The following is a 25,810-nucleotide window of genomic DNA, read 5'->3' as shown; positions in this document are numbered from 1 at the left end:
CTGGGCTACTTAATTTATATTTTCAGTTGTATCCGTGGGCAGGCTAATGGAGTTAAGCCATTCTGTACTGTCTGTGGAGTTCTGTATGTGATTTAATATTCAAAATGTTGTCCACAGACTGTTTGCTTACGTAGGGAATAGACTCGTGACTTCATTTAAAGTGTTTGTTTAATGGTGGGTATTGTGGAAAGATTGCATGACTTCATACCTTTTTAATTATCTAGCTAACCTATTGCTAAATGATCAGACTAACAGAATGTGGTGTCTTTAAATAGTTGTAGAACTGTTGTCCATGAAGGAGTAAGCTGGTGTGGATCAGGGAAGGAAATGAAATTCAGCTTTGTTCAAGCTGGTGTGATTTGTGTGCCCATCACAAAACACTGTTGCAATTGGCAACCTTCCTGTACTGTCAGCAGAACCTTTGCTTCCTCACCTCATGCTTCTGTTTACAGCCTGTCCACTCTGAGTGCTGCTGTTTCTTGGGTGAATCTTATCTCAGGGGTGGAAAAGGCCCACATCTTTGCCAGTGCTGAACTAATTTTTGTTTCTGTTTCTAATGGTTGAGTGTTCCCTTTTGTCAATGAGGTTTTCAGTGCCATGTGATGTTCCGATCATTAACTTTCTTTCTCATCAAGGTGATACAGTCTAAATAAGAAGTTTTCTGTGCAGGAAATATGGATGCACAACAATGCCAAATAGATGATGTTGAATAATTTTTTCTGTGTGTTTAAATGAGAACTGGGTTATAGTGCTTAGTGAGGTGTGCTGCTGTGAAGATCTGAGAACAGTGTGAAGCACGTATCTCTTTTCTGTGCGGCTTGTGTAATGTAACTGATACAAAGAAACTGATACCTCCAGTGTTTGTGCTAGAAGTGACATTTCTCTTCTGTCCTTTGCCCCTTTTCTAGTGACTTCCTAGTACCGGACTACTTAAACCAGGAACAAGAAGAGACCCTCGGGCAGTATGAGCTAGGGGAGCATGGCTTTGAAAGCAACTCTTCTGTCCAAATGCCTGTCATTTCACAGGTCTCGTCAACTCAGAATTGTGAAAGCACTTTCCCCTTGGGGTCTCTGGGTGGGTTGGCAGAGAAGGAAGAAGATGTGCCAGAGCAGCCAAAGACTAACGCCACTGCTGAGGCAACTGCAGGTGACCCTCCAAAACCGGAGCTGTCATCTATTACTATTGAATAATTCATGGTTTGGTTTCATTTTTGTTCTTTGGAAAGTGCCTGTGTTTGGTCCTGTACATTTTAATTTAATTTTTTTAAACGAAAGTGGGGAGATTTTCCCTTTTTACTTTGTAAGCTACGCTTTAAACAGGAAACTGCAACAGATGTTACATTATTTTTCATGACTGAATGATCACTTCTGTGAAAATATTTAAGACTGAATGCACAAAAAGATCTTGTCAAAACATCATGGAAGCTGTGATACACTTCTAAAGAAGAACAACTGATTCAGATCACTTTAACTATTTCTTCTTCCACAGTTAGAACAGCTCATTAAGTTTCTCTTGCTTCTGCAGACCCTCTGGTTAAGGGAAAGAAATCAGAGGAAACCTTTTTAAAATGACAAACAACAGGATGTGTTGGAAATCATTATTGAACAGCTTTGACTAGTTTTGAGTGGATGCTTTAATCTTCTGCATTAAAAAAAAATGACATTTCCTATCTCTGTGCCTGCTGTTTTTCAAAGCGCTTACTGTAACCCTTTTGTGGAAATGGTAAGCATTTTTGAAACTAACAGTCACACACTTTCAAAAAACACATTGTCCCTTTTCATCTCAGATAAATCGGTTTTGACAAACCAAGTAATGTCATGCCAGGTATTCCTTCTTCTTCTATTTCAGTCCTTTTAGAAACATCTCGATCAAATAGCCTGTCTGGATTTGCCATTCTGAGGTTAGGCATGGAAATACTACGGTCAGGAAAATTCTGGTGGTGCGTAGTGAAGTGAGGAGGTTAGAGGGGTGTATAACCATGCACGCCTGATGACTGATATCTCATGACTGTATCTTTCTGTAGAAGGGAAGCCGTGTGTGAAAATGAAGGTTTTCCCAAACTGAAATTCTCAAATCTTGGCCAGATTGCTTGCAGTTCTGGTCACTTCTTCCTATCATATATACTGTATTCTGCTAGTTTCCAAAACCTAACTAAAGGGAATTTACAGATGGGGAAAATAAATGGGCTCTCTTCTGCATTATTGCACATTTTTTGTTTATACATATGCATGTATGGTTTCTCAAATTTTTATTAGGCTGTTTTGGACAAAACAAGCAATTTATTCCCTTCAGAGACCAACTTTCTAACCCAACAAGGGGTTGTTTACAAAAAGCCTATATAGCAGTGATGAATTGTTCCTATTTCAAAACATTCTAAATCCTTGCCAATTCAGTTTATTAAAGGCCATTACTCCAGCTATATACACAGCTCAAGTAAGCAATAAATTGTGAAAGATTTGCAATTTCATTTTTTCCATATTTAGAAAAAGCTGCAAATTTAGGGTATGGGATTTTCAGAGCAGTGATTCTTGTTTTGTTGAGGCTGTTTGGGTTATGGTACTGCTTTGAAAGCTGAATTAGGAAATACATTAGGAGGTTTTTGATTTATTTTTTTTATTGCTTCTGAAGTTAACTTGGTGTTTGATGCCAAATGCCTACTGCCTACAGATGGCATGCTGAGAGAGTAGGTATTACTTGACCTTAGTATTCCAAAGGCATGATACACACTCCCTTAGTTTTGAATCTTGATTTTAAATTATTGTTTTCTGTCTGGATTTGCTTTATGCAAACATGAGGAGGAAATGCTCATAGGAAAGATAGGAAAGGGTGCTTCTGAAGAAACAGAAGACACAAAAATCGTATTATATTGCACAATCAGTTTGTATTCAGTTAGCTTAGGCAGCTGATACTCTGTAGGTCTGGGTTGTTTCTACTGATAGCCTGCTTTTGTAAGGAAAAATAGCTTACTGCCCTTTGGAAAGACTTTCATTGTCTTCAGCAGTTTTTCTCCACTCTGTTTTAAGTACAAAATACACATTTTAGTTAAATAAAGTGAAAACAGTTGGGATTTAAATCCGTTCCATGTTACTGGAGTGAAGTTTCCCTACCAGATCCATAGAGTGTTTTATAAATGTGCTGCAAAGGAGTTCTCTGCTACAACTCAGTCTTGTTGTCTACCTTTGTTAAGTCTTCTTAAAAGGGCTTAAAGGAGAAATAGTCTTTTGTGATGCTGTGCTACGAATCGGTCCAGTGTCTTTTTGACGGGCTGAATTTAAAGACCAATTCTCTTCCACTTCTAATTTCTATAACTGAAAAGCCAGTGAGACAAGAAAATGCCTTTTGATGAGTTTTATCTTGACTTATAGGGCTATGACACTGAACTCAAATAAAGGATTTTCTTTTTTGTAATAAGTGTTACTCATCTTTCCAGGTCTGTGAGATTCCTTTGTGATTCACGCAGTAAGTAGTACTCACACAGAAACATAGTTCCAGACTGTACAGGTGTAACATTCAGTGGTCAGGTGTAGATGGACATAAACTTCTGTTAGAATCTGATAATTTTCACCCACTGGATCTTTTATTAATATGTCTATTGGTGAGGAGATGTGCAAACACAGAATAGACGTATCCGGATATTGGATTTCGAAAAGTCGTAACTTTTTGTGTCAGAAGGCAAACTGCTTTCTGAATACCAAAGAGAAATGAAAAAGAAAGTTTAAAAAACACCCCACTACCTTTGTAGTTCTAATCTGTTCTTCCTTGATAAGAAATGAGTTAACACTTTGGTACAAGGCAAGCCATGGGTTTCATTTTGCACTGCACAGTGTTACACATCATCTTTTCACCCGTGTAATATCTGTGTAACATCTGTTTTGGTTTGGTTTGTTTTTCTCACTTTTCAGTCTGATTCCACTGCAGGGGCAGTAGAGTTTTTGAGGGTTTGTTTGTTTTAGGATTGGACATTTTTTGTTAGTTTTCCCGTTAAGTGTTTCTTGTTACTGTCTCTTTTCTCCATAGAGCATAAATTAAATACAAGCATCCTTTTTGTTTTTCCTCCCTAACTTGTTGGAAATGTTCAGTGCTTTGGAATACTGGTGTTCTTCATGGGACAGATGTAAAAATGTAGAACGTCTTAAAACAAGTTCTGTTGCTAAAAGTTGGATTCCAAATTGAACGAGATAGATATCTAAACTAGAAGAAACTTGTCTTATGCTACACCTGGGATTAATCAGAAAGCTTCATTCCATACGTTATCTGAGTGTTTTGAAACCCAGGCTGCATTTTCATCCTTTTCCCCCATACCCTCAAGTTCCTTGGTTTGCATTTATCTTTCTACTTGACCAGCATCACAGAATCACAGAATAGTTGACTGAAAGGGACCCCTGGAAATCACCTGGTCCATGACCCCATTCTCAAAGCAGGGTGAGTGAGGTTTTGAATATCTCCAAAGACAGAAACCTTATGACTCCTCTGGGCAGTCTGCTCTAGTGTTTGAGCACACTCACCTTATTAAAGTTTTTCTCATGTTTGAATGGAATTTGTAGTATTTCAGCTTGTGCCCTCTGAGAAAAGTCTGGCTCCATCTTTACACCCTTTTATCCAGTAGCTGTACACATGGGGGTAAGATCCTCCTGAGCTTCCTGTTCTTTGGGCAAAACAGTCCCAGCTCTCTCTCAGCACGCATTGTGAGATGCTCCAATCCCTTCATCATCTCGAGATCTTCAAATGGATACATGCTGCCCACTCCAATAGTTTCTGCCACGATGAGTAATCTCCAAATTCATTCACAAAGTGATGCAAGCATGTTTTACTTCTGCATGTCCTTCTCCTGTGCAGCACCATTCTTTTCACTCAGTGGAAAATCCTCTCCTCACCCATTTATTTGCAAGTTGAGTGCCTTCATTACCGCAGAGCTAGCAAGATTCTGCTGTATGCTCGGGTCCCAGACTCTTGGTGTCTGTATGGGGTCTTTCTCCCTTGCATATTGTGCATGTAGAGCAGTATGTCTAATGAGAAAAACAGGAAAGCAGTGGAATTTTTTTTTCTCTGCCTCAATGCGGTGTTTGGGAGAGGGGATAAAATTCAGCATCTCTGTATTTCCCTGCAAAGAGTGGGAGAAAAACGAGTGCTTTTTTAGCTGTGTGGGAGATTTGGCCAAGTTGTAAGGGTTTGTTTTGTTTTTTGATGCAGATACATAGCACAACTCCCCTGGAGATCCATGGGATTGCCTTCACGTTCAGCAAATTAAGCTCCCCATCAGAACTGCTTGTCACTTTTCTTGCACCACGTGTGACATGTGTTCTTCATGGTTTGTCTCGCTGCTGTTTGAGTTCAGTTGTCAGGCTCACAGATAGTGTAGTCACGTCTCTCATACTGAGAGATTAGAAGACTAGGTTATTGAAAATGGTTCTGGGTTCACATGTATTTGAGTCTAAAAGGTGTGAATTTAAACTTTTTTAAAAAGTACTAGCTGCCAATGCAGTAAGATATATTTTGTAAGACTATGATCCCTATATATCCTTTACAGGATAAAATTTTATTGTTTTTAAGCTATGGTTTAAAGTTTTTATATGAGGGCTTCAGTCGCTTCTTGGTTGCTGGCTTTCCCCTCCAGCCCCAGGATGTAAGAGCATTGAGACTATTGCCAGTCTCTCTCTGAGACATACCAGGAAGCATTTTATATGCAAATAGAACGGGAGCTTTGTGCACCCTGCAGGGATGGAGAAAATGCAGATGTAGGAGCACCTGTTGCTCCTAGATCCATTGCAACTTCCACACCATCAGAAAATGGAAAATAGCTAATTTTCATTCAGATCGATTGCGTTCGAGTTTTGCGTACAAGGTGAAACCCATCTTTGGAGGGTTCTCCTCTCCAGTTATGGACATAATAAATAAATTCCATAGCATCTTGATGACAGATAAAAGTGTTCAAGGCCAGACTGTGCCTCAGCCACATCGGAGGTCCCTCGTAGGTGGACTCGATTCAAAGTATTTGAGGAAATGTACCATAAAAAACAAATGTGAATTTCTTTTAATGCAACAGTACTTAACTGCTCTGGGTTTTTGTTAACTCAATATGTGCTATCACAGTAATTCAGTGTCCCACAGGTCTCAACTACAAATCTGGTTGCACTAAAAAAAAGTCGAATCGGTTTCTGGTGCTGCCAGCCTGTGTGGCAACTGTACCTACAGTCTTCCTGAGGGTTGCTGATGTCCCCAGAGGAGTGATTTTGTTTAACCATTTGTTTAGCTGGTGCATGCTTTTGATATTCTGACTTATAGCCCTGCCTACACAAACTTCTTGGACAGCTTCTTTGCCCTGTACCTGCAGTGCCTTCACTCTAGGTGCTGCTCCGTGGTGAAACCCTGAAGAGGGAAAGAGTAAAGCTGGAGGAAAAATGTGAATTAAATTATTGTTGGGCTTCTTTGTGCATTTTAGTAACAGTGAAACCCCCTTAACTGTGCCAGTCTCCAGTCACCAGCCGTATATCCAGTCGTCATCTCATCCACAGTACAGCTTCTCTTGTTGATGCTGGCCACAGCTAGATTACTTGGCATGTTTATTGACTTAACAGAATTGGTTTTTGGTTTTGGTTTTGTTTTTTAATGTATACGATGTTTAAATACACTTCACATTTTATATAATACTATCTGGCTATTAGTATTTTTCAGGAACCATAGTTCTTGGTGGCTATATATATTTTTGTGACTTTTTTTGTAAACTAAGTGCCGTTTCAACGTTGCAATCATTTTTAGAGTTATTGTAATCAATGTGAATATCATGTTTTTCAAATCTGTTCTGAGCCTGTAGTGTTTGCTTTGTGATCATATGTGTAATGTATATATTCTGTATAGTTACATTGTATTGAAATACTAGCTTGTTTGATATAAGAAAAGTATGTATTGGATACCTTTTTGCTAGCCTGGTTGTTTAATCTTTAAAAAAAAAATGTTCTAAAATGCAAAAAAAATTATCCAAACTGGTCCCATTATAGGTCAAAATTAAGGGGGGAGAAAAAACTAGTTTTGAGTGTCTTTGGATAGAAACATGAAGCTAAGATTTTTCATTAAAATATTAATGTTTTATGGAGTATATCTTTGTTTTGCGTCATTCTTTAACTACATCAAAATTTGTCTTAAAGTGCAAAAGACTTTGGTTAAAAGGTGCAAATCTGTTACTTGAGTTACGTTCTCTTATAACTTTTGTTTATAATTCATCTCCAAACAGTTGAATATGAGGAAGAACTCAATATTGTTCAAGCTGTCCTTAGAGGGAAGGTAGTTTGAAATAAAGTAAACATTAAGAAATGATTGAAGAAGCTACATAAGTGAAGAGTATTAAGAATAAAGTACATGTTGTTGTTTAATTTTCCATTGTATATTACATTTCCTTTGGTTAATGCTCTCTTTTAGGCTGTATTCTGCAAAAGCAGTGGGGCCGTCTTCTGAATGGGATTTATTGATGGAAAGCCAGCCGAGAATGAGCCTAACCAAATTAGTCAAAGCAGAAGATGTTTAGAAAGGACAGTAGACAGTCATCGTGATCACAGCCACGAGCTGCAAAATAGTCATGAAACAGCCTAGAGTCGTGGGATATAAAATATACCTCTGCCATTTCTGGCAATCCTTGCAATTAAATTAATTTGCCTCGTCCAGATCCACCTGTCTGACTGAGTAGGGATGCTAGCTGGATCAGCTCATAGGTAGGGCACAGGTAGGAAAATGGACATTTTAATTACTTGGCTGAAATGATTATAACTCTGCTCAGTAACCTGTATGAATAACAAGCAGATTGACACAATTAATACACTAGGAGTCAGCATCTGATGTGGGAAGTCGGGGGAAAAAAAAAAGAAGAGCATTCCACTGTGCAGCATAAGCAGTCACAGTGAACCTTGGGTACAGGAGGTTGAGAGTTTATAAATTCCAAGTTCTCATGTTCTGAGGACCTTGCGTAGGGACAGAAGTATTTTATCAAAAGCATAATTGGAAGAGGGGATGTATCTGGGGAAAGCTTTGGAGAGAATTACGGCTTGAAATGTAAAGGCTTTGACTCCATTGGTCTCCCTCAAAAGAAAGAATCCAGTCGCTTTGAAGACTGTCAGACTGCAGTTAGGAATATGCAGTGATGGTTAGCAGACCATTGCAAATCTAAAGCCTGTATGACTGTATATGAATGTATAGCCATAAAGCTAAGGCGAGACTGTTAGAATGCATGCCTTTGATGGATATCAAGCTTCAGCCTTGTGACTGAAGTGGATTTTTGCAAAGCACAGCCATATGTTTAGGTTTGGTATGAAACATCATTTAGAGATCCTTAACCAAGCAAATGTACACTATCAAAGTTTTTCTGTGGCTTACTTACAGCATTTAAGCATTTTATTCCTGACAGTAATGAAGTACCATTTCTTTTGCACAGAGGAGAGCGGCTGAGATGAGATTGAATTCATAGCTACTGAGAATGTAGTATAGCAGGGAAGAGCTCTCCAGGGCTTACTGCACCATTCCTACATATGTGATATCCTGGTGAAAATGAAGCTGCTAAGAGGAACCTGGCTTGGATCATATATAAAGCATTTTTCACAAGCTGCCTGTGCGTGCAGCATCTCCAGAGTACTGAACATAAGTCTGTCATCACCATTCTGAGAGCACAGATTGCTGTGAGACCATGAGCGAGCAGAGCAGGGGTAAGTGTGTACGTTAGAGCCTCAGTACAGCTCAGAGCTCTTCTGAGAAGCAGTTCTCAGTCATTCTGGCTTTTGCATCTTAACACTTTTTTCAGAAATGTGGACCTTCTTGTATAGTAGACGTGCACTTATGGATAATAGCCATGATTTTCATGGTTACCTTTCACGAATCCTTTAGAAGCAGGCCACGAACTCCCAGTGACAGCCGTGTGTTTGAAAGCCACTCTAAAGGCTCGAGTTAACTGCCTTTATGATGAGTTGCCTTCATCTCAGTCACAAGCTCTCTTGGTGAACTTGAGAGCAACTCATGGGGCATCTGTGCATCTCACTTGAACCTTCTGTAGCACTTCTGAAGTTAATAATCTCCACATAAGAGAGCTGCTGTGCTCAACTGTATGTTAATTTGTGTCCCTGTGTCACTATCCCTGACTCCTAGATTCCCTCCTGTTTTGAATACAGCTGTTTTTCACATTTCTGACTGGATTTACATGGGCGCATCTCTGAGAATACATCTCCTGTATAGGTCTAAACTACATTCCCTTTCTTTCATATACTTGCATAAATCTAGATACTTCACTTCTGTGTTTCGTAATCCTTCCCTAATTTTGAAGATAGCAGTTTTTTCTCACAAAGTACTGCCTGTTCCCCGGTACACAGACACACGCGCACACAACATGTGCTCATTCTGAAAGAATTTTGAACAACGAACATTCGAAAACATTGGTTGACAAACTCTTTCCTTGCTGCTTCCCTCCAGAAGTGGCTGCTCTTACAATGCTTTTCTTGGTTAATTTTCAGTTGGATGAGACAGGTCACTAGCTTCAGACTCCAGCAAGAACCTCTCTTTGCTTTTCTCTTAGCCCTTACAAACTTCTCTCGCATTTGCAGTCAATAGCAGAGACATGGCTTCATGTGATCCTGCACTCATCCCTAAACCTCCTCCGCAGAGAGACAGGACTTATGGACAAGATATTCATCGTAGGGAAGCAGACATATTTTGTGGTCTTGAGATATTTTTTTTGGAGTGGGAGAATGTTGATGGTTCTTGGGCATAGCTTTTGCTTTTGTTTTTACTTCACGTAGACTCTAACATTTTCCAGACCATTTCTAAGAAAAGCCAATGTCAATTATAGATCGCTGTTAAGCATGAAGTAGCACTGAATAAATATGGGCAGTATTCATTTACACCAAAACAAATTATAGTCCTTAATTATTTGTTGGACTATAGTGCAGTACGGCTTTCAAACAGTCTTGGACCCAAGGTAGCTGTGAGTATGCCCCTGGGCACTCATTTTTCTAGAAAGACAGAATACCAGAATACTGGTGGTGAGATGGATCATCTGAAATCTTGGCAGAGGGTGGAGAAGTCTCCCAGGTAAGAACAGCTCTGAGTGAAAGGAATAAACAGAAACGTCGAGAGAGGAGCAGTGAGACCACAGGCTGGTGGAGCAGATGTCTCAAGTCCAGGATCATTTATATATGTGTAAATTTTGACGTGAGCAGAAGTGACTACTCAGGGTTTGCTACTGCATTGCTGAAGGCCAACAGTCCTCTGCCTTCAGACTTCAGCTTCAGCAGGGTAAATTACAGTCCCAGTCCACTGAAGTATTCAAATAGCGGGCCTTTCCAGGAATAGGTTTAAATTGCTCCTTCACATCTTACCCATTTTGTGAACTTCTGTGCTGGGACAGAGTCGCTACTCTGCGTATTTTCTTCCTGTGCATTAACGGGGTGTACAGAACTTTGGGGTAAGCAGACCCTCGCACTCCATAGAGCTGGAAGAAAGACACTAAAATATCAGTTTAGGAAACCAAAATCTCTCTCCAAGGTTGAATTTTATCTTCCCACAATTGAAATGCGAAAAATAAGAAGAACCTTAACAAGACCTTTTATGTAACTTCAGCGTTACAGCGATCAGTTTCAGGGCTGACGTGACAGCAATTATAAACAACAGTTACGCAACTGCCTCGTTGATTGAATTGAAATTAATACAGAGAAAGAAAGAGCCAAACAAGAAGAAATGGCTTTGGGTTAACTTGTTGTTTTAAAGAAATAGAAAATGCGCAGGTCTGCCTCCTTTTCAAAAGTGAGGGCAAGCCCAGGATGAAAAATCTCTTTGAAAAACAGAGGCAGTGAACTGCTCTTAAAAATTCTGTTTGTGGTAGAGGCAGAATTTTGTTTGCTGTCTTAAGACTTGCAGCTTTTTTAATTTTAAATCTGACAGTGAGGTAATTCAATATTTTAATTTTGAGTTCCTACTTTAAATTCCTTTTAAAAGAGCTGTTCAGCACATTGTTTTGTTGAGCACTGTGATTGCAGTGTCACTGGTTCACGCTGTCTGCGGTGAAGGCCCACGTAGACACGTATGCATACACTTTATTTCCTCCTCTCACCATCTGGCAGGCATTCAGATGTTTTTGAGTGGAACTGAAGGCAACATGGCTGCTGCACATTGCATGGTCAGCATCTGGTATCTCAGGGAGGGATGCTTCCTTAGGCTGAAAACCCGTTCGGTAGTACATTAATTCATAGAAGGAAAACACAGAAAAGTTCTTTGTCCAGCTGGCTGTACTGGCAATGCCCAAGTCCTGCATCTGTTATACAGGAGTTGTACCTGACTCTCATTTTCTGTGATCCATCAGATAAAGGCAGGATGCAATTACTGTGCAGTACCATTAAAGATTTAGTACGGACATGAGCTAACCTGGAATTAATTTGCAATTGTGAGGCAGATGTAGAAAACAATGCCCGAGTGGATCTCTTATCACAGACATTCTGTGGCTTTTTTTGTTTCTCCAGTATTTTTCCTGCCCATCCAGGGAACAGCATAGTCAAGAAGAGATGGGGGACAGGAAACAAACCTGTTTCTTCGCCCGTCCGTGCCTTCGAGAATGCAAGGATGCAGAGGAGCTCTAGTTTGTTGCTGCCACTGGGAGGGGGGGTAGCAGATTTTGGAGGCATTTAAACAAAGTGGGTTTGTTACACATCCCACTGATGTGTGTACAAGCGTGAGTCATTCCATGTACTTACTACCCTGTATGTAACAGGTTCAGTGAGCAAAATGCTGAAGAAAGCCTGCAGAATATAGTGCTCTCGCTATTCCTGCATGCACAGCTGTGATGAGCCTTTGCGTTGGATTCCCTGCCAGGTTTGCCAGCAGTTGGCATCATATTGATGTTGTGGTCATTACCATATCATGTATTATTTAAGATTTTATAGGTTTTCAATTTTTTTAAATTTAGAATTTATTCCAGATGTTTTGTTCATGATAGTGGCTTCACCCCACATAGACCTGCTGTTGAGGAAGAAAGCTGATCTCTAAGCTACCCATTTGAGCTGTTGAGTTTCCAAATGCCACTTGTTTACACTTGTCTTTCCTGGTCCAGTAACTCAGTGTTGCACATTTCCCTTGGTGTGCTGTTAGCTGACATGAAGAGCATGGTTAATGTTGCCATCTCATTGTCCTTGCTTGCCTTGCCTGCTTTCCTCCTTTGGTCTGTTGCTGTAGACTGTAAAGGAGCGAGGAGTGAGTGAAAGCTCACACGGCCTTTGACATCTTTCCAGGCCAGTAATAAAGCACTGGGAGGTTAAATTTTATGTTTTGCATAGCCTTCCCCTCTGGAGACATGAAAAGAATTATAGGAGTTTGACCTATTCTGTGGTTAGGCAATGTGATGGGTGCTTTATTAAAGTCTGTAGCAATAAAGCTAACACAAACCAGAACCTTTCTGTGTAGTTTTATGTAACCCTTTAAGAAGTGATGGATGTTCTGCAGCAGGAGTGGAGGGAAATTGGTAGGTTAGGTCAAACTGCACAACATGATAACCAGAACAATTAATAGTGCTTACTGTGAAATAGCAAGCTCCTGGCTCCCCAGATATTATGCCATTTATAAAGCAGGACAGAATGCCTTTAAAGCATGGCTCTGATCAAAAGAGTGTCTGTAGAGCTCTCAGTGCAATAAAGCTGTTGCATGGAGATCATTCTTCTCTGTCTGTGATGTTTTATGTATTTTTTTTGGCTTTTTGTTTTTTTTGCTACTGGTTTTGCCCTTGTTTGCCACAATGCTATAGGAGCATTATAGCTTTGTAGGAAGGTACCAGATTCCTATTTTTCAAAAACTGGCAGCTGAACTGTTAGCTGAAACAGTGGCAATGGTGTCTTTTTCCTATCAGCTGCCATTTGTACAAATTCACTGAATCAGCTACAGAGCTGTAACTGGGCATGATCTGTTTTTGTTCCTAGTGATGATGCCAGAAATCCTCCATCTCAAAGTGGGTTTGCAGTACCCGTGTTCTGAAAAAGCCTTTATTTTGTTTGCTGTCCAACACAGAGACTCTAAGCTGCATGTTGGAAGACACAAAGAGCCTAGCAGTGTAGAATGCAGCTTGCCTGACATACTAGGGTACATTCTCTTCTCCTTCAGCATCTTAGCTATTTTGATCCTCTCATTAACTCAAGGCATTCCATTTTCCAGGTAGCTGCTAGCAGACCAAGCAGGTACTCGTTTCTTCTTTCCTAAAGCCAGAGAAGGAGGAATCAAACCACAGCAGGAAGATTTAAATGGAGAAAGGCAAGTAATGTTGAACAACCATCTCTCCTATCAACTTATTAAAAGCCAGCCTCCAGGATATCATTGCCATCTCAATCTGTGCAGGCTCTGTATACCTCAGTCTGTACTCTGTCTTCTCATGTAGTAACTCTGTTTTCTATGTAGTGTTACGTGCTCTTGTTTCTCTTACACAATGTGCAGGGTTTCTGGAGCAGTGAGGTTGGCACAGAGCTGTTCTTGTGCACTCAAAGACAGAGGTCCTCCTGCCCACAGTATTATTTGTACAATTGCATAGTATTCAGTACTGTGGGTTTTTTTATTATCAGGGGTGTCAAGTACATCCTCTTTTCTCATTAAACCTAGTTCTATTCTTAAACTCCTGAAGGGAATGCAGGGGGAAAGAAGAAGTGGAATTAAGGTTTTATAAAAGTGTCTTTTCTTCCTGACTTGGAAGACAAGGTATTTATTTTCAATACATTAACATTTTTCACAAAGAAGCTGCAGTTCCCTGCAGGACTGTAGCTCAGCCTTTTGGCAGGCCTGGGAAGCCAGTACTCCCTTACTTGCATTCAAGTCATGTTTGGTTGCTTGGCTTTAGGTCAGTGGGGGTTTAGCTACAGCTTTGAAGACTAGAAAACAATCTCTTGTTTCTCCTTTTAAAAACTGAAAGAAGCTAAGCTGGAAAATGGAAGCTCACTGTAGAAGTGCATCAAGAAGGCCAGGTATTTGCAGCCGTCTTTCAGTAGTGTATGTTATGTTCATGTGTAGCTCCACTGCTATAACTGAGGAGCAAACAGCTTGCCCTCCCTGTTCTATTTATTGAAAACAAGTATCATTAGACCAGGGGAGAGGCTGGAATTAATTAATTGCATTACCATGTTGGCAGAATGTAGATTCCTGTCCTGGAAGAGTGTCCTTAACAAAAAAATCTGCCTAATTACCCCTTGGTCCAGCAGCCGTGAGTGAGAAAAACAGATTTTGCAAAGTAAAACCTGTTCAGCTGTTACCTTTCCAGTCCACTGTTCTTAAACAAAGCAGTTGCATCTCTGTAACCTTGTAGTGAATGAGCTTCAGCTCTCTCTGCCAAGTCTCTATTCAGCTCCTGGGTTGTTTTTGGCTTTTTTTTTATCTCCAAAGGTGTTTCATTAGCTCAATTACAAATGACATGTTCCACTATGCTACTGACCGATTCAGCCAACATAAATCCATCTCCAAATAGAATCCAATTAGCCTCTTACTCCCCCTTCCTTTAATCCCCCGTGCCCTATGACTTGTTCACAGCCACACCTTTTAAAGAAGACGAACAAAATCTGCTTGAGGTAACTTCACACAGAACAGCTGAGGTATTTTTACTTGTTTTTTGCTTCAGTTGGGCTTGGCTGTATACTGTTCTTGTTCAAAAAACAAGTGTCCAGTGACAGTTCTGGGGTGAGGCTATCCCTAGGTTTGTTGCCTACGTATTTTCTGCACCTCACTGTCCCTATCAGTAAAGGATGGGCAATGATCCCCAGCAACGTTTAGAAAGGTTGTTGAATCTGTCAGATGCAGGCCATTGTGTAACTGCTGAGACCACACGGGAACATAACTGGTGTTACAAACATGCTTGCTAACAATTCAGTTTGCTTCTGTGCCCTTCAGATCTTGGTTAAGCATTGTTTTGAATGTGGTTAAGGTGCCTGGGTGTTGACTGGCTTCCTGCTCAGGGCTGAGTTTTGCCCTAGATCCATTAATGTTTTGGCAGTGTTGTCAAGACAGTTAGATGCTGAAGTCATCAGTAAGGCATATAACCCTAAATGGATAGGTTGGATCAGTGACCTACTTCAACAGACAAGTCTTGCACAAGTCTGACCTTCTCCCCATGATCCACCCTGAGACACTTAGCAGCACAACCCATCTCCGAGCATCTTGTGAGTTGTTCTGGATGTGTACAGAAGGCATACAGCAAGGCAGTGAGTCCATCAGCTGGGGCCAGGAGCTGTGATTTGGAAACCTTGAGTGCTTGATTTGGCGGCAGGCTTGCTTTGCAAATCCACACAAACATCTCTTTTTCCTATTTTTTTTTCCATTGTATACACAGTCAGTGTCCCAAAGAACTTGTGCTCCCTGTTATCTAACACTGAATTAGCGTTAGAATTATTACTGACATTTTGCCTGCTTGCATGCTCAAATGAGATCTCAGACTGAGTTGCAATTTAGGCTGCTGCAGTTGTTGTTGTTTGCTTTGTTCTGTTAGAAGAAGGTTATTTTTTTTATAATGTTTATATTAATAATAGTATTATTAATAATAGTAGTAATGCTTAGATTTGTTTTTATCTTACAAGCATTCTTCTCCAAACGAGACCACAACAAATAAGCAGTAACACTCAGTGAGAGAATATGCTGTTGAGGACAGATCAGCCACAGGGAGTGATGAGAACAAGTTCCAGATGAGGTAAGCAGAGGTTCTCAGCAGCAGGTGAGTCCCTGCACCCCATGAACTGAGAAATACAGTCAAAGACATACAGTCTTGGGAAGGCTGAAAGGTTCTGGATGGTAGTCAGGACTGTTGACATGGTGTTTTGGTGGGATAGTACAGGCAGATAGTCCAGACTGGCGTGTGTCTGTATTTATATTTGTGCAGCTTATTGAGTGATAAAGCAGGATGAACGCCCTGTAATGTGGGAAGGCAGTGACGAAGCTACACTTAACTGCAAAGTCAATACAGCGAGAACTAGTCTGGTCAGGTTTTCCAGAGGCGATTATCTATTTCTTCTCTTACTATGTAACATTTCTGTTAGGTCCTTTTTTGGCTTTACTCTTTTTAATTCCCTGCTCCCTAAGCTGGTCATCCATTCTTCCTATCTCCTGCTGTCTAGAGTCCATTCGTGCCAGTGGTCCCAGCAGCTTTCAGACAAAGCACGTGCCTCCCTGTTTCCCTTACCTTTGAAAGCAACAAGCTTCTTCCCCCTTTGCTGCACCCCAGGCAGCTCAGGACTGTTGGCTGCTCACTGAGCATAGGCAGCTTCTCTGCTCTGCGCCCAGCTAAGGAATCTGTGCTTTACATAGCAGCAGGCCTGATCCTAGCCCTGAGCTAAGCCTGCCTGGAGGTGCTTTCCCCATCTCCTGAATCAGGCTGAGACGTTCACAGGTGTCTGTCCAGTTCAAAGCATGAGGGAACCACATCCCCAGTGCTTTGGGCTGTTTGAAAACCACGCAGAATTTCTCTGGCTTAAGACCATTTCTTCATTGAACATTCTCAGATCGTGGAGATGTTTTGTTTTTCTGCCTATCCCCTTCAGAGGTCAAGTGTTTCTACAGGGAGGTTAGCCTGTAGTTTTCCATGCACCCAGACTACTCCATGCACGAGTGAATTTGTTCTGTGATAATACAGCTGAGCATGCAAAACTGCAAGTAAATCAGACTGGATTTTTTTTTTTTTTCCACTTTTAATAACAGTTTACTATTCTGTAAGTGCATGTAAAGCACATGCCCTATTCCCCCAGCCAAGGAGCTTGACAGCCTGTCAGCAAGAACTACCATAGGTCTGCAGTGACTGATTTATACAAGTAAAAGCACACGTGCCAGGACCTGGCAGCAGCTTGCTCGTTGTTCTTTTTTTTTTTCTGTAATGACTTGGCAACCCTCTCTATTCTCCTTCATCCAAACTTTTGCCTTTTATAGTCTTTGAATAACGTTTTTTGTTGGTTTTTTTTTTTTTTCCCCTTGTAAATGTATGTAGCAGTTTTCCCTCCCTCTCTTTCAACCATTTGCTCTCCTTATCTGAATTGGCTGTGGGATGGGGGACCTTGGCGTCACAACAAGCAGTTCTTGTCTGAGTACACACAGCCACAAACACGACTGCACATGAACTCATGGTTTGTGCACAGGAATGGGTGCACGCCAGGGCTTCATAACACTTTCTTACCTGTGCTCTGATATTCCTATGCTCCTACATTGTACGTGCTTATCTGTAATTACATTGGTGCAATCAAGCATTTATTAACTTTAGTTCTCGTGGTTTCAGTGTGAAGCAGTCCTTTAAAGAATTGCACAAATTTGTCTGCATTATCCAAGTGGGAATTCTTACATGTGTGCACACACAAGCTTTGATAAGCCACCTCATGTAATCGTATGGCCTCCAACATAGGTCCAAACTCGTTTATGCACGAGGGTTCATTGATTTGCCCTTCCTCACTCAAGACTACATTCAGGTATGGACTCACACACAACTGTGCAGCCACAGTTTCTCAGACACATGCATTCTTAGGCACAGACAGTCTCTCACATATAAGCTTATAGATTTATGATTTGTTGTGAGAGTGGAAAACAGCTGCTGCAGGCTAATCAAATACAGCAGAAGATTTAATGCAAAATATTGAAAAACACTGTCTGGTAGGAGGGTGAAATTCTTAAAAACATGCTGGTCTCATGGCTCCAGGCCAGTGCAAGAAGATTTGCACCTGGCCATGATAAACATCAGCAGTGGATTTGGAGGAGGCTGCTTCACCCTTAGAGGGCTGCCAGACACATGGGGTAAAATTCTCATTGGGTTTGGCCCTGTGAATGAGCTATATAAGTTTGAGGTTGTGATTTTTCCAGGGCATGCAACAGAGCTGCTTGGTGTGGACCGGTAAGAAAGAAGAGTAGCCCAACTCAAGCAAAAGCTTTGCAGCACATTGATGGAGCAGCTTTAAGTTCTGACTATAAGCTTATTTCTGCCTGTCTCTGTGGACAAATGGAAAGCCATTCAGAGATGTCAATTCGGCACCTCTCACCAGTTCTGCAAAGTCTTGGAAATAATTAACTGCAAAGGAAAGAATTTCATCTCGAATTTCTGCTGACTGACGACACAGGCAATTTATGATGCCACAAGAAGCTCAGGCTAGGATTATTTCTATGTAACTCCCTATGCTGCTGCTTGGCAGCTTAGCGACCATGTTGGAAGTGACTGAACTAGATTAATATCTTGTGGATTTGAAGTATAAAGTTCCATGAGTTTGGAGTTCTAGGGCTTGTCTTGGCTGAGTAAAGACTAGAACTGTGGCACTTTCACCATCCTCATCTGCCTTCCCTGTTGTCGGTAGGTGGGACTTTCTCAGCACAGATCTTCCCTTTCTCACTCAGCAGGTATGATCTCACTCATCTGTTTCCTAAGGTGAGACTGCTGAGGGTCTGACTGAAGTTTATTTAGCAGTTGGCATAATAAACACACAGGGCTGGGCTGCAAAAATAGTACATGACCAATCTTCAAAGTGCCCTTCCCATGGAACCTTGGCTTGGCAACCTCAACTGGTCTGTGCTGCTGCTCAACTCTGGTTTCCTTGGGTGCCAGGCTGTGAAAATCTGATATCTGAGCAGGGTGTGCAGATGTCATAGCTGAAAAACAGATTTACTTTCTTCCTTTCTGTGCTTGGTCTGCAAGAGGAGATGAGGCTTCTGCCCCAGTAGTGATTTTGGTAGAGAACCCAGAGATGGCTCTTCTGCAGTTGATGACTGTGGGCTTAATCCCTGGTGTTTGGTTTTGGTTTTTTTTGTCTTGAAAACCTGCATTGTTCTTTCTGAAAGGAGATTGCACAGGCCGAACCAAGCAAGTCCATTCTCCTGACAGCCCTGCGATGAGTTGAAAGTGAATAACTTCTCAAGAATCAGCTGTGGGGCAGTTAGCCCACTAATTTTGTACATGCCTGTCTTTACAGCCTTCAGCTAGCAGTTTACCCCTGCCTATTCCTGGATCTATCTGATTCAAACGTGCTGTGCAGATCTGCCTGTCTGTGCAGTACAGTTTGGGGTCATCAGGTGGACAGCAAAGTTCAGTCTGTCACTGTTCATTGCAGTGTGCCACCAGCTACTTATCTACAGCTACATATCTATGTACTGAGCAACCCTGATTCATGGCTGGTGGGTGCTGCTCTGCCAAGGAGCCATATTCCTCTTCTTCATAAGCAGACAGCCTTGCGTGGCATACAGTATTCCTCTTCTTCATAAGCAGACAGCCTTGTGTGGCATACAGTACACACTGAAACATGTTCTCTAGAGATGCAAGAAGCATCTGTTCCCTCCAGATGTTCAGTTGTCTTATTGTTTGTTAGATTTGAGGACAGGAGCCCCTTCAATGATGTGAGGCACTCACTGTTGTCAGATGCTTGAGAGTGGGGGGTGGGGGATGAGCTGGCTTTGCATGACGTCAGCAAGGAATAGAAACAGAGGTTTCATGCTTTTTGGAAAACACTTGAAAGGCCTTTGAGCTCTGGCTAATCTCCATTGTTCGTGTGTTTTCCGGCAGCAGAAAGAGAGAGGAAGAATGGAAAGAGGCAAGAGAACAGAGCTGAGAATTAGAACTGGAAGCTTTTCCCGTGGTCAGGCGAGCTTGGCAGAAACCATCGTGGCAAATGGAACTGGATGCCACAGAATCCAGGCTTAAGCTTGGCTCAGATCTTAGACCCAGCAGAGGCTCCTTAGATCTGCAGGAGCTTTGTGGGTAGATGAATGTGTTTCAGACAGCATCACTGAAGCAGACTCAAGTGCAGCTGTTGAATTCAGCTGTGGAATGGAACAGAGGGTAGCAGTGCACACATTTGAGAACTTATTGCCCGCAGCCATTCTATGTCTTCAATTTTTCTACAGGTCTTTTTTTTTTCTCTTGTAAATCATAAACGATGTGGTGTTAGAATCACATGTGCACTGCAAGCTTTGACCCAGTAACATAGGCTGTGGCACCAAGCCTCCAAAATGGCTTGCACAAAGTTGCTAGTAAGTGCATGGCAGAGCTGGGTATTGTACCTGAAACGCACTGAATTCCACAATAAACCTTTAATCCCCTCCTGTCACATCACATTGTATTCTAGGGCCAGTGTGGGCCAGTTGCAGAGTGCAGTCTTGGTCTGCCTGCATCATAATATCCTTGCAGATGGGTCGATAGTTTAAGATATGTGGTCAGATGGAAACATTTCAAGGTGCAATAATATCTAAAACAGATGTGACTTGAGGAACAGAGATAGTGTGGTTATTTTTCTGTGGAGGTTCAACCAGGTATAGCTGAAAGCAAGGTTGGAGTAGAAACCTGGCATTGACCAGAGCGATGCTATGTCCCTATGCTGTATCTTAACCACTTGTGCAGCCCTCAAACTTTCCTGCCCTATATGTGTTCTCTTTCCTATACACCAGCAAAAAAACTTGGTTAAAAGAGTCATTTTCAGCTCAAGGTTTTAAATATTTTGTTCCTGACAGTGAGTCAATGATTTTTCCAGTCTCACCCCCACAATAAACAAGTGCAGGCTGAGTGTGGTCCAGAGGAAAATGTGAGTTGCACATGTCCTGGCCACGTGCTTCTCCGGTACCAATGATAACCATATGGTGGTTCTCAGACCCTAGATCGCCAACGAGTAGAAGTGTAGCAAGAATTAATACAAGCTTCTGCTTGTATTAATAGAATACAATAGAATAGATATGCAACCTAGCCTTGTCTGTAGCTGCTTGCATGTGCCCAGTAAACACCTTTGCAACCTAGTACAGTTGTAGTACTACATTTGGGTACCTTACTATTTTGCCATCTCGCTCATTTAGGATGTCCTCTCAACCATCACTAGCTAGATTTTTTTTGTCATATTTGGGGACTGCCATAGAAGCAACCCTGCCCCAAAACCAGTGCAAGAACCACAGCCCTCAGCAGGCCCTCAGCATGCGTCGTAGCACCTCCTTCTGGGTTTGGAACTTGCCCTTGGTTGGCTGCCTTCTGTTCCCTCACTTGCTCACTGTTCATCCCTTATACCCATTTACCATCCAGCCATTGCCATGATACTGATTGCATACCATACATTTGCATTATTATCACTATTTTCTTGCAGAGTTAATAGTAAAGCTGAAGACCAGAGATCCCTAAAGATGTTATTCCCATCAGGTGCCTTAAAGATCTGGTCGCAGAAGAAGTCAAAGGAAAGGAAGGAATGATTTTAGAACACCCACCAGTTAATGCTGCTGTCCTAGTTTTCCTTTCTCTGTGCTCTCCCTAGTCTTTGCTCACACTGTGTTTGATTTCCACATGCTTGCTTTCATCTTTGGAAACAGCTAGTTTCTGTAAGCACTCCGTATCTTCCTACCTGTATTTGTAATTCTTTGTTTCAAAAGCAAACAGGAGGAGGTTCATGCATTATTTTTTTAGTGTAAATTCTCAGTTTATTAAAGCTAAGCTAAATACACAGCAAACACAAGCTTAGCTCAGGCACTGGTTCACAGGAACTTGGCAGAGGCCTGCCTGCATTTCAGAATCCTTGTCCTTTTTCTAGATGAAAGCCCTGCAGAAGGATTTGTTTTTCAGATGGAAGGCAAGCCAAGTTGGTGATTTCATCCCAAGGCAGGCTGTGTCAAGCTGGTCCTATTCAAACATGCAGGAAATCAACCTTGGAGCTCATTCAGAAATGAGAATGCAGAGTGGGGGTAGAGAGGGGGCTGTGAGGAGGACGAGATCTTGAATTTTGAAACTGAGCTCCAAACAAGCAGGAAAGATACCTGCTGTCAGTGTAATGCTGCAGGGACCTTCTGAAGAATAAACTGGCAAGCTTTTAAGTAGCATTTCTTAATTCCTAGCTCTTCCAAGAAGCAATCTCATCTTTGTCCTCATGCAGCCCTGCAAGGGCCATGCATAGCATCCTAAGAGGTCAGGTGGCTACCACAGACTGAGCAAATTTTCTGAAGACATTTTCCACCTTCTCTACATGTGCCATATCTGTTCAGGCATGGCCCAAATCTTCATTTTTCTTGTCATTGCATCGCAAAGGGCAAAGATGAAAAGAGCCTGCAAAACTTGCGTTGCTTCTTCCTCAGTTACCTGTAACCCGAAACAGCACAGAAAGCACAATGCAGAAAAACTTGGCATAATTTTATCTGATGCTTTTCTGCAGCTGCAAAGTTGCCATTGTTCAGCAAGGATAGCACTCCAAGAACCTCCGTCACCATACAGCACTTCTGCTGCAGCTAATCACGTGGGAAATTAGTGAACCTGCTTGGGATCTGTGTGCAAGTGTGTATAATTCTTCATCCCTAAAGAAAACCTTTCCAGTGAGGCAGGCAGTGTTTGCTGTCACTGTTAGTAAAAACTAAGACTTGCTCCTTTGCACTTACCCAGTCTGCATAAGAACTTCAAGGACTCCAGTCCTTCCTTTCTAGCAATTGCTTTCATGGATCCAGAATTTAGTGGTTTATTTAATCAAATGCTTTCTGATGTGAATAATACCAACAAAGTGTTTGCAGCTTAGCCTGGAGGATGGGAAAAATGCAAGCACCAAAAGCCAAGGCAGTTTCTTAATGTTGATGCTCATTAGGTACTTTTTAACATTAGTGGCTGGTTCTGGAATCTGCCCACGCAGGCTGGAGGCTGAGGAAATATTATTTGAACACATCTGCTCCGAGAGATACTGTCAGACTTTGGGAGCATCTTGTGGTAATTAGGAGAATTCATTCCCTAATTTGGTCCAGCAGAGTTTATTCCTGATTGTTTTATTCTTTTTGTGAGCTCTTTTAAAATTTTACTTTCTGCTTTGTTTTTTTGGCAGGTGAAATGCTCCCAGGTAATGTTATAACCCCGTGTTCACATAGCACCTTCCTACTTGCAAAACTTGGCAGAGAAGCTCGCAGTCACGAGCTCTGAGTTTTAGTCACTCACTGACTTTCCACCTACCTGCCCCTGACATAACTTCTCTCCCCTTCCTCCCCCTCTCCCAGTCCACGTGTGTGCATCTGCTCTCCAGACATAAACCCCCTGCAAAACCCCAGGGTTAAAGCAGACCACTTGTACGCCTTTGGCTGTCAGTGCTAAATGTTGCCCTGAGCTCTCCCCCCAGTTTCCTCTGCTTTGAGTGACGTGCACTTTGTGGTGAAAGAAAGAGGTTTAACTGGATCAGCCAGGTGATCTCCCAGGCCAGAAGTGGCCCAGACAGCATCTGATGAAGTGAGACTGACTCACTGGCCACCTTCTCCTGCAACCCTCACTTGGAAGCCACGTTTCCTCACTTTACTACCATCATCTTCCTCTTCATTTCTGACGGTCTTGCCACAGGCAGGATGGTACCCATCCTCAAACTCACCCTGTCCTTCAACTCAGGGCTCAATCCTCCAGGAACATTCATCTCCCACGTGAGAAGAGTTCCCTTACAAAATAGTTTAAAGAAGAGGACAGCTTTAAAGCCCTGTGCTTCTTTTTCTGAAGAGGAGCCTTTAATATGGTTTAATTAAAAGGTCATCCTGCAGAGCTCGTTTGATGTCAGCTTTGAAATTCTGTACATTTTGTTTCCATTCTTATTCTTTTGTATGTTTAAATCTGTACATTTCCAAATAAGGTTTTTGTGTGCTCACCACAGATCTCTGTATTCACTCCTTGAACCTTAATGCTCTTTGTAGCATTGAACAGTGACAGAGTTATGTTAACCTCTCTGCCTCACTAGGCACATTTGTTCCCTCAAAAATCAACACAGCAGCCACAGGCACTGACATCTGAAACAGTCCTGGTGCTCCTTGTAGCACTGAGTTTCTCTTTAGGCTATGTGGATTGCACAGGGTGCCTTGCAAGGAACCACAGACCAGAAAAGCAGATCCTCAAGAAAAGTGAACCCCTAACTAGAAAAACATAGGCTCTTGTGTGCTGGGTTTTTTTTTTTGTTTGTTTGTTTGTTTGTTTTTGCTGTCCTCTCAGCCAGGCTTGGTTCAGAACAAGGTAAGTTTTTCCCCAATCAGCCTGATAGGCTAAATGTGGGCACCAGGTGCTGCATAAATACTGCTCGTTACAGCAGAGCTGCCTGTGCTTTGTCACTTGGTGAGTTTCCATAGCTGTTAATGGGGTACAGAGCGATTTAGGGGAGAAATTAGTAAAAATTCTAAAGCAAAGCAGTGGAGATTAAACAGGAATATGTGTTTGCAGGTGGATGCTGGAGGCTCTAGCTGGAACTTCTCTATGTCAGATCCAGGAGATTGAACTGCTGCTTTCAGGAATCTATGGTTGGTAACGTGCAGGAAAGCTACTGTGGAAAGTGAGTAATACAGCATAATGTTAAAGTACAAATGTTATTTGAACTGGGGTGGGGAGATAGAGCTGTGTCTTTATTCAATTGCACTCTGGAGAGTAGGTGCTTGAGGGTTAAGGAATTAATTCTCTGCTGGGAGATAAGGTAAGGGTGCATGTGTTGCAGGCTTTGAAAATTGCTTTGATAAAGTAAATGTTATATTTGAAAACTCTGAGCTGGAACAAAGATCCAAGAAAGCTGCAAAGCTAATGTGGGATTTGTTGCCCCTTCCCTCCCAACTGCTTAACTTCCATTTGTAGCTCAACCAGCTGCTAGAGCCCTTTCCTAAGTGACCAAAGATCTAGAAACCCTCTTCTCCAGCCCAAGTGGGAAGAGACCATAACAACAAATAGCTGCCTTCAGGTACCACTGCTTTTATTGGAGCATCTCTGTTTTGTAGCTAGGTGAATGTGCTGGGAAGACAACGCAATCAAAAAGTGCTTTATGTGCTGGGAAGCTTCAGTGAAAGGTAGGAGAAAGAATCTACTTCTGCATGAGCTGCTTAAGATGCCTGGGAGGTGTGTTGGGAGGGTGCTGCCTTGTTCTGTGCCATGTTTGTGTAAGAGCTGGGATCTGAGTAGTTTTAGTTTTATTCCTAACCTTGTGTGCTGTGCATGGATCATAAAAAAATCAGAGATGTGGTTGCCCAGTGGAGGTGAAAGCTGCTTACCTGACATGCACAGCGAATAACAATGAGAATTAAGATGCCCAGGATCCATTGGTGTTCATTTTGTGGCCTCTGAATTAAGGGGAAGTCTTTCTGAAGCCTGGGGAAGCTGTGTTATGTTGCAGTGTAGCTCTGCTGATGGAGGGCCCTCCTGAGAAAAAGAAAATGAAGACAGTGGCTATAGGGCATGTGTCGACAGGAGTCATCTCTGTTGTCTGGTACCAAAAAAGGAGTGGTTGTCATGGTTACTGGCCTCCCCTCCTGCCACTTGTCTTCTTTGGAGCCTCGGGCTTGGAGCAGAATTCAGTGTTTCTCTCCTGTTGAGATGTTGCTCAGATCCAAGCACCCTGAATGTCAGACATATCTGCTTTGGCATGCTCTTTTGACACTTGTGTGCCTGCACATCTCAAGCATCTTTGGTGTCCTTATGCTCTTACTGTGGGCTGTTCTGTTTGAATCTTTTTTTCTTTTTTTCTTCCCCACCCCTCCCCCCCTCCTGAATTCATCTTACAATGACCACTTCTTTAAGAGGTACAGGTTCCAAAGGACTTGTGTGAACTGTGATGGAGCCCCACGCAACAAGGGGATGGCAAAGACAGCAGCAAGCCATGCTGTAGAAATTCTTGAAGTAGGAGGAAGGTGAGGAGTCTCAAAGGAAACATGAGGTCATTTCCCTTTTAACATAGTACATCGCAGAGATAGTTTAACAATTAATCAATATCTAAATCTGCAGTCCATTATAGGGCTTGGCAATGTGTTATTTTATGGTCTAACAAATGGAAGCCTGCCTGTGCTAGTAACTTGAATCCCTGAGCTACAAGAAAGGTTACTATCACATGGCAAGTGGTAACTTGCTCCTCTCTGCCTTTTTTT

General features: G+C 41.9%; 1 protein-coding gene and 1 long non-coding RNA gene across 16 annotated transcripts in view; both read left to right on the top strand.

The window, feature by feature from the left end:
- ZBTB44 (zinc finger and BTB domain containing 44) overlaps nt 1-13,255 on the top strand; it is a 41,026-nt gene extending 27,771 nt beyond the window's left edge. For 4 of the 6 annotated variants that reach the window (XM_003212664.3, XM_019622967.2, XM_019622966.2 and 1 more), the window contains exon 7: nt 909-7,094. In XM_003212664.3, the coding sequence (XP_003212712.2) occupies nt 909-1,191 (283 nt within the window). In that variant the 3' untranslated portion in view covers nt 1,192-7,094. Of the gene's footprint in view, nt 1-908; nt 7,095-7,414; nt 7,716-8,420; nt 8,689-13,165 lie in introns of those variants that run through there. The other 2 variants (XR_002121604.2, XM_019622969.2) reach the window with 2 other exon arrangements.
- A 2,309-nt stretch (nt 13,256-15,564) lies between these two features.
- LOC104914341 overlaps nt 15,565-25,810 on the top strand; it is a 22,647-nt gene continuing 12,401 nt past the window's right edge. For 8 of the 10 annotated variants that reach the window (XR_004162007.1, XR_004162001.1, XR_004162006.1 and 5 more), the window contains exons 1-4: nt 15,565-15,671; nt 24,129-24,237; nt 24,671-24,739; nt 25,467-25,576. This is a non-coding gene — a long non-coding RNA (uncharacterized LOC104914341). Of the gene's footprint in view, nt 15,672-21,356; nt 23,925-24,128; nt 24,238-24,670; nt 24,740-25,466; nt 25,577-25,810 lie in introns of those variants that run through there. The other 2 variants (XR_004162000.1, XR_004162004.1) reach the window with 2 other exon arrangements.

Source organism: Meleagris gallopavo, chromosome 26 (genome assembly GCF_000146605.3).
Source record: "Meleagris gallopavo isolate NT-WF06-2002-E0010 breed Aviagen turkey brand Nicholas breeding stock chromosome 26, Turkey_5.1, whole genome shotgun sequence".
In the NCBI taxonomy this organism is placed as follows: domain Eukaryota; kingdom Metazoa; phylum Chordata; class Aves; order Galliformes; family Phasianidae; genus Meleagris; species Meleagris gallopavo.
Note: the sequence above shows the minus strand (reverse complement) of the source record. Positions and strands in the feature narration are given on the sequence as shown.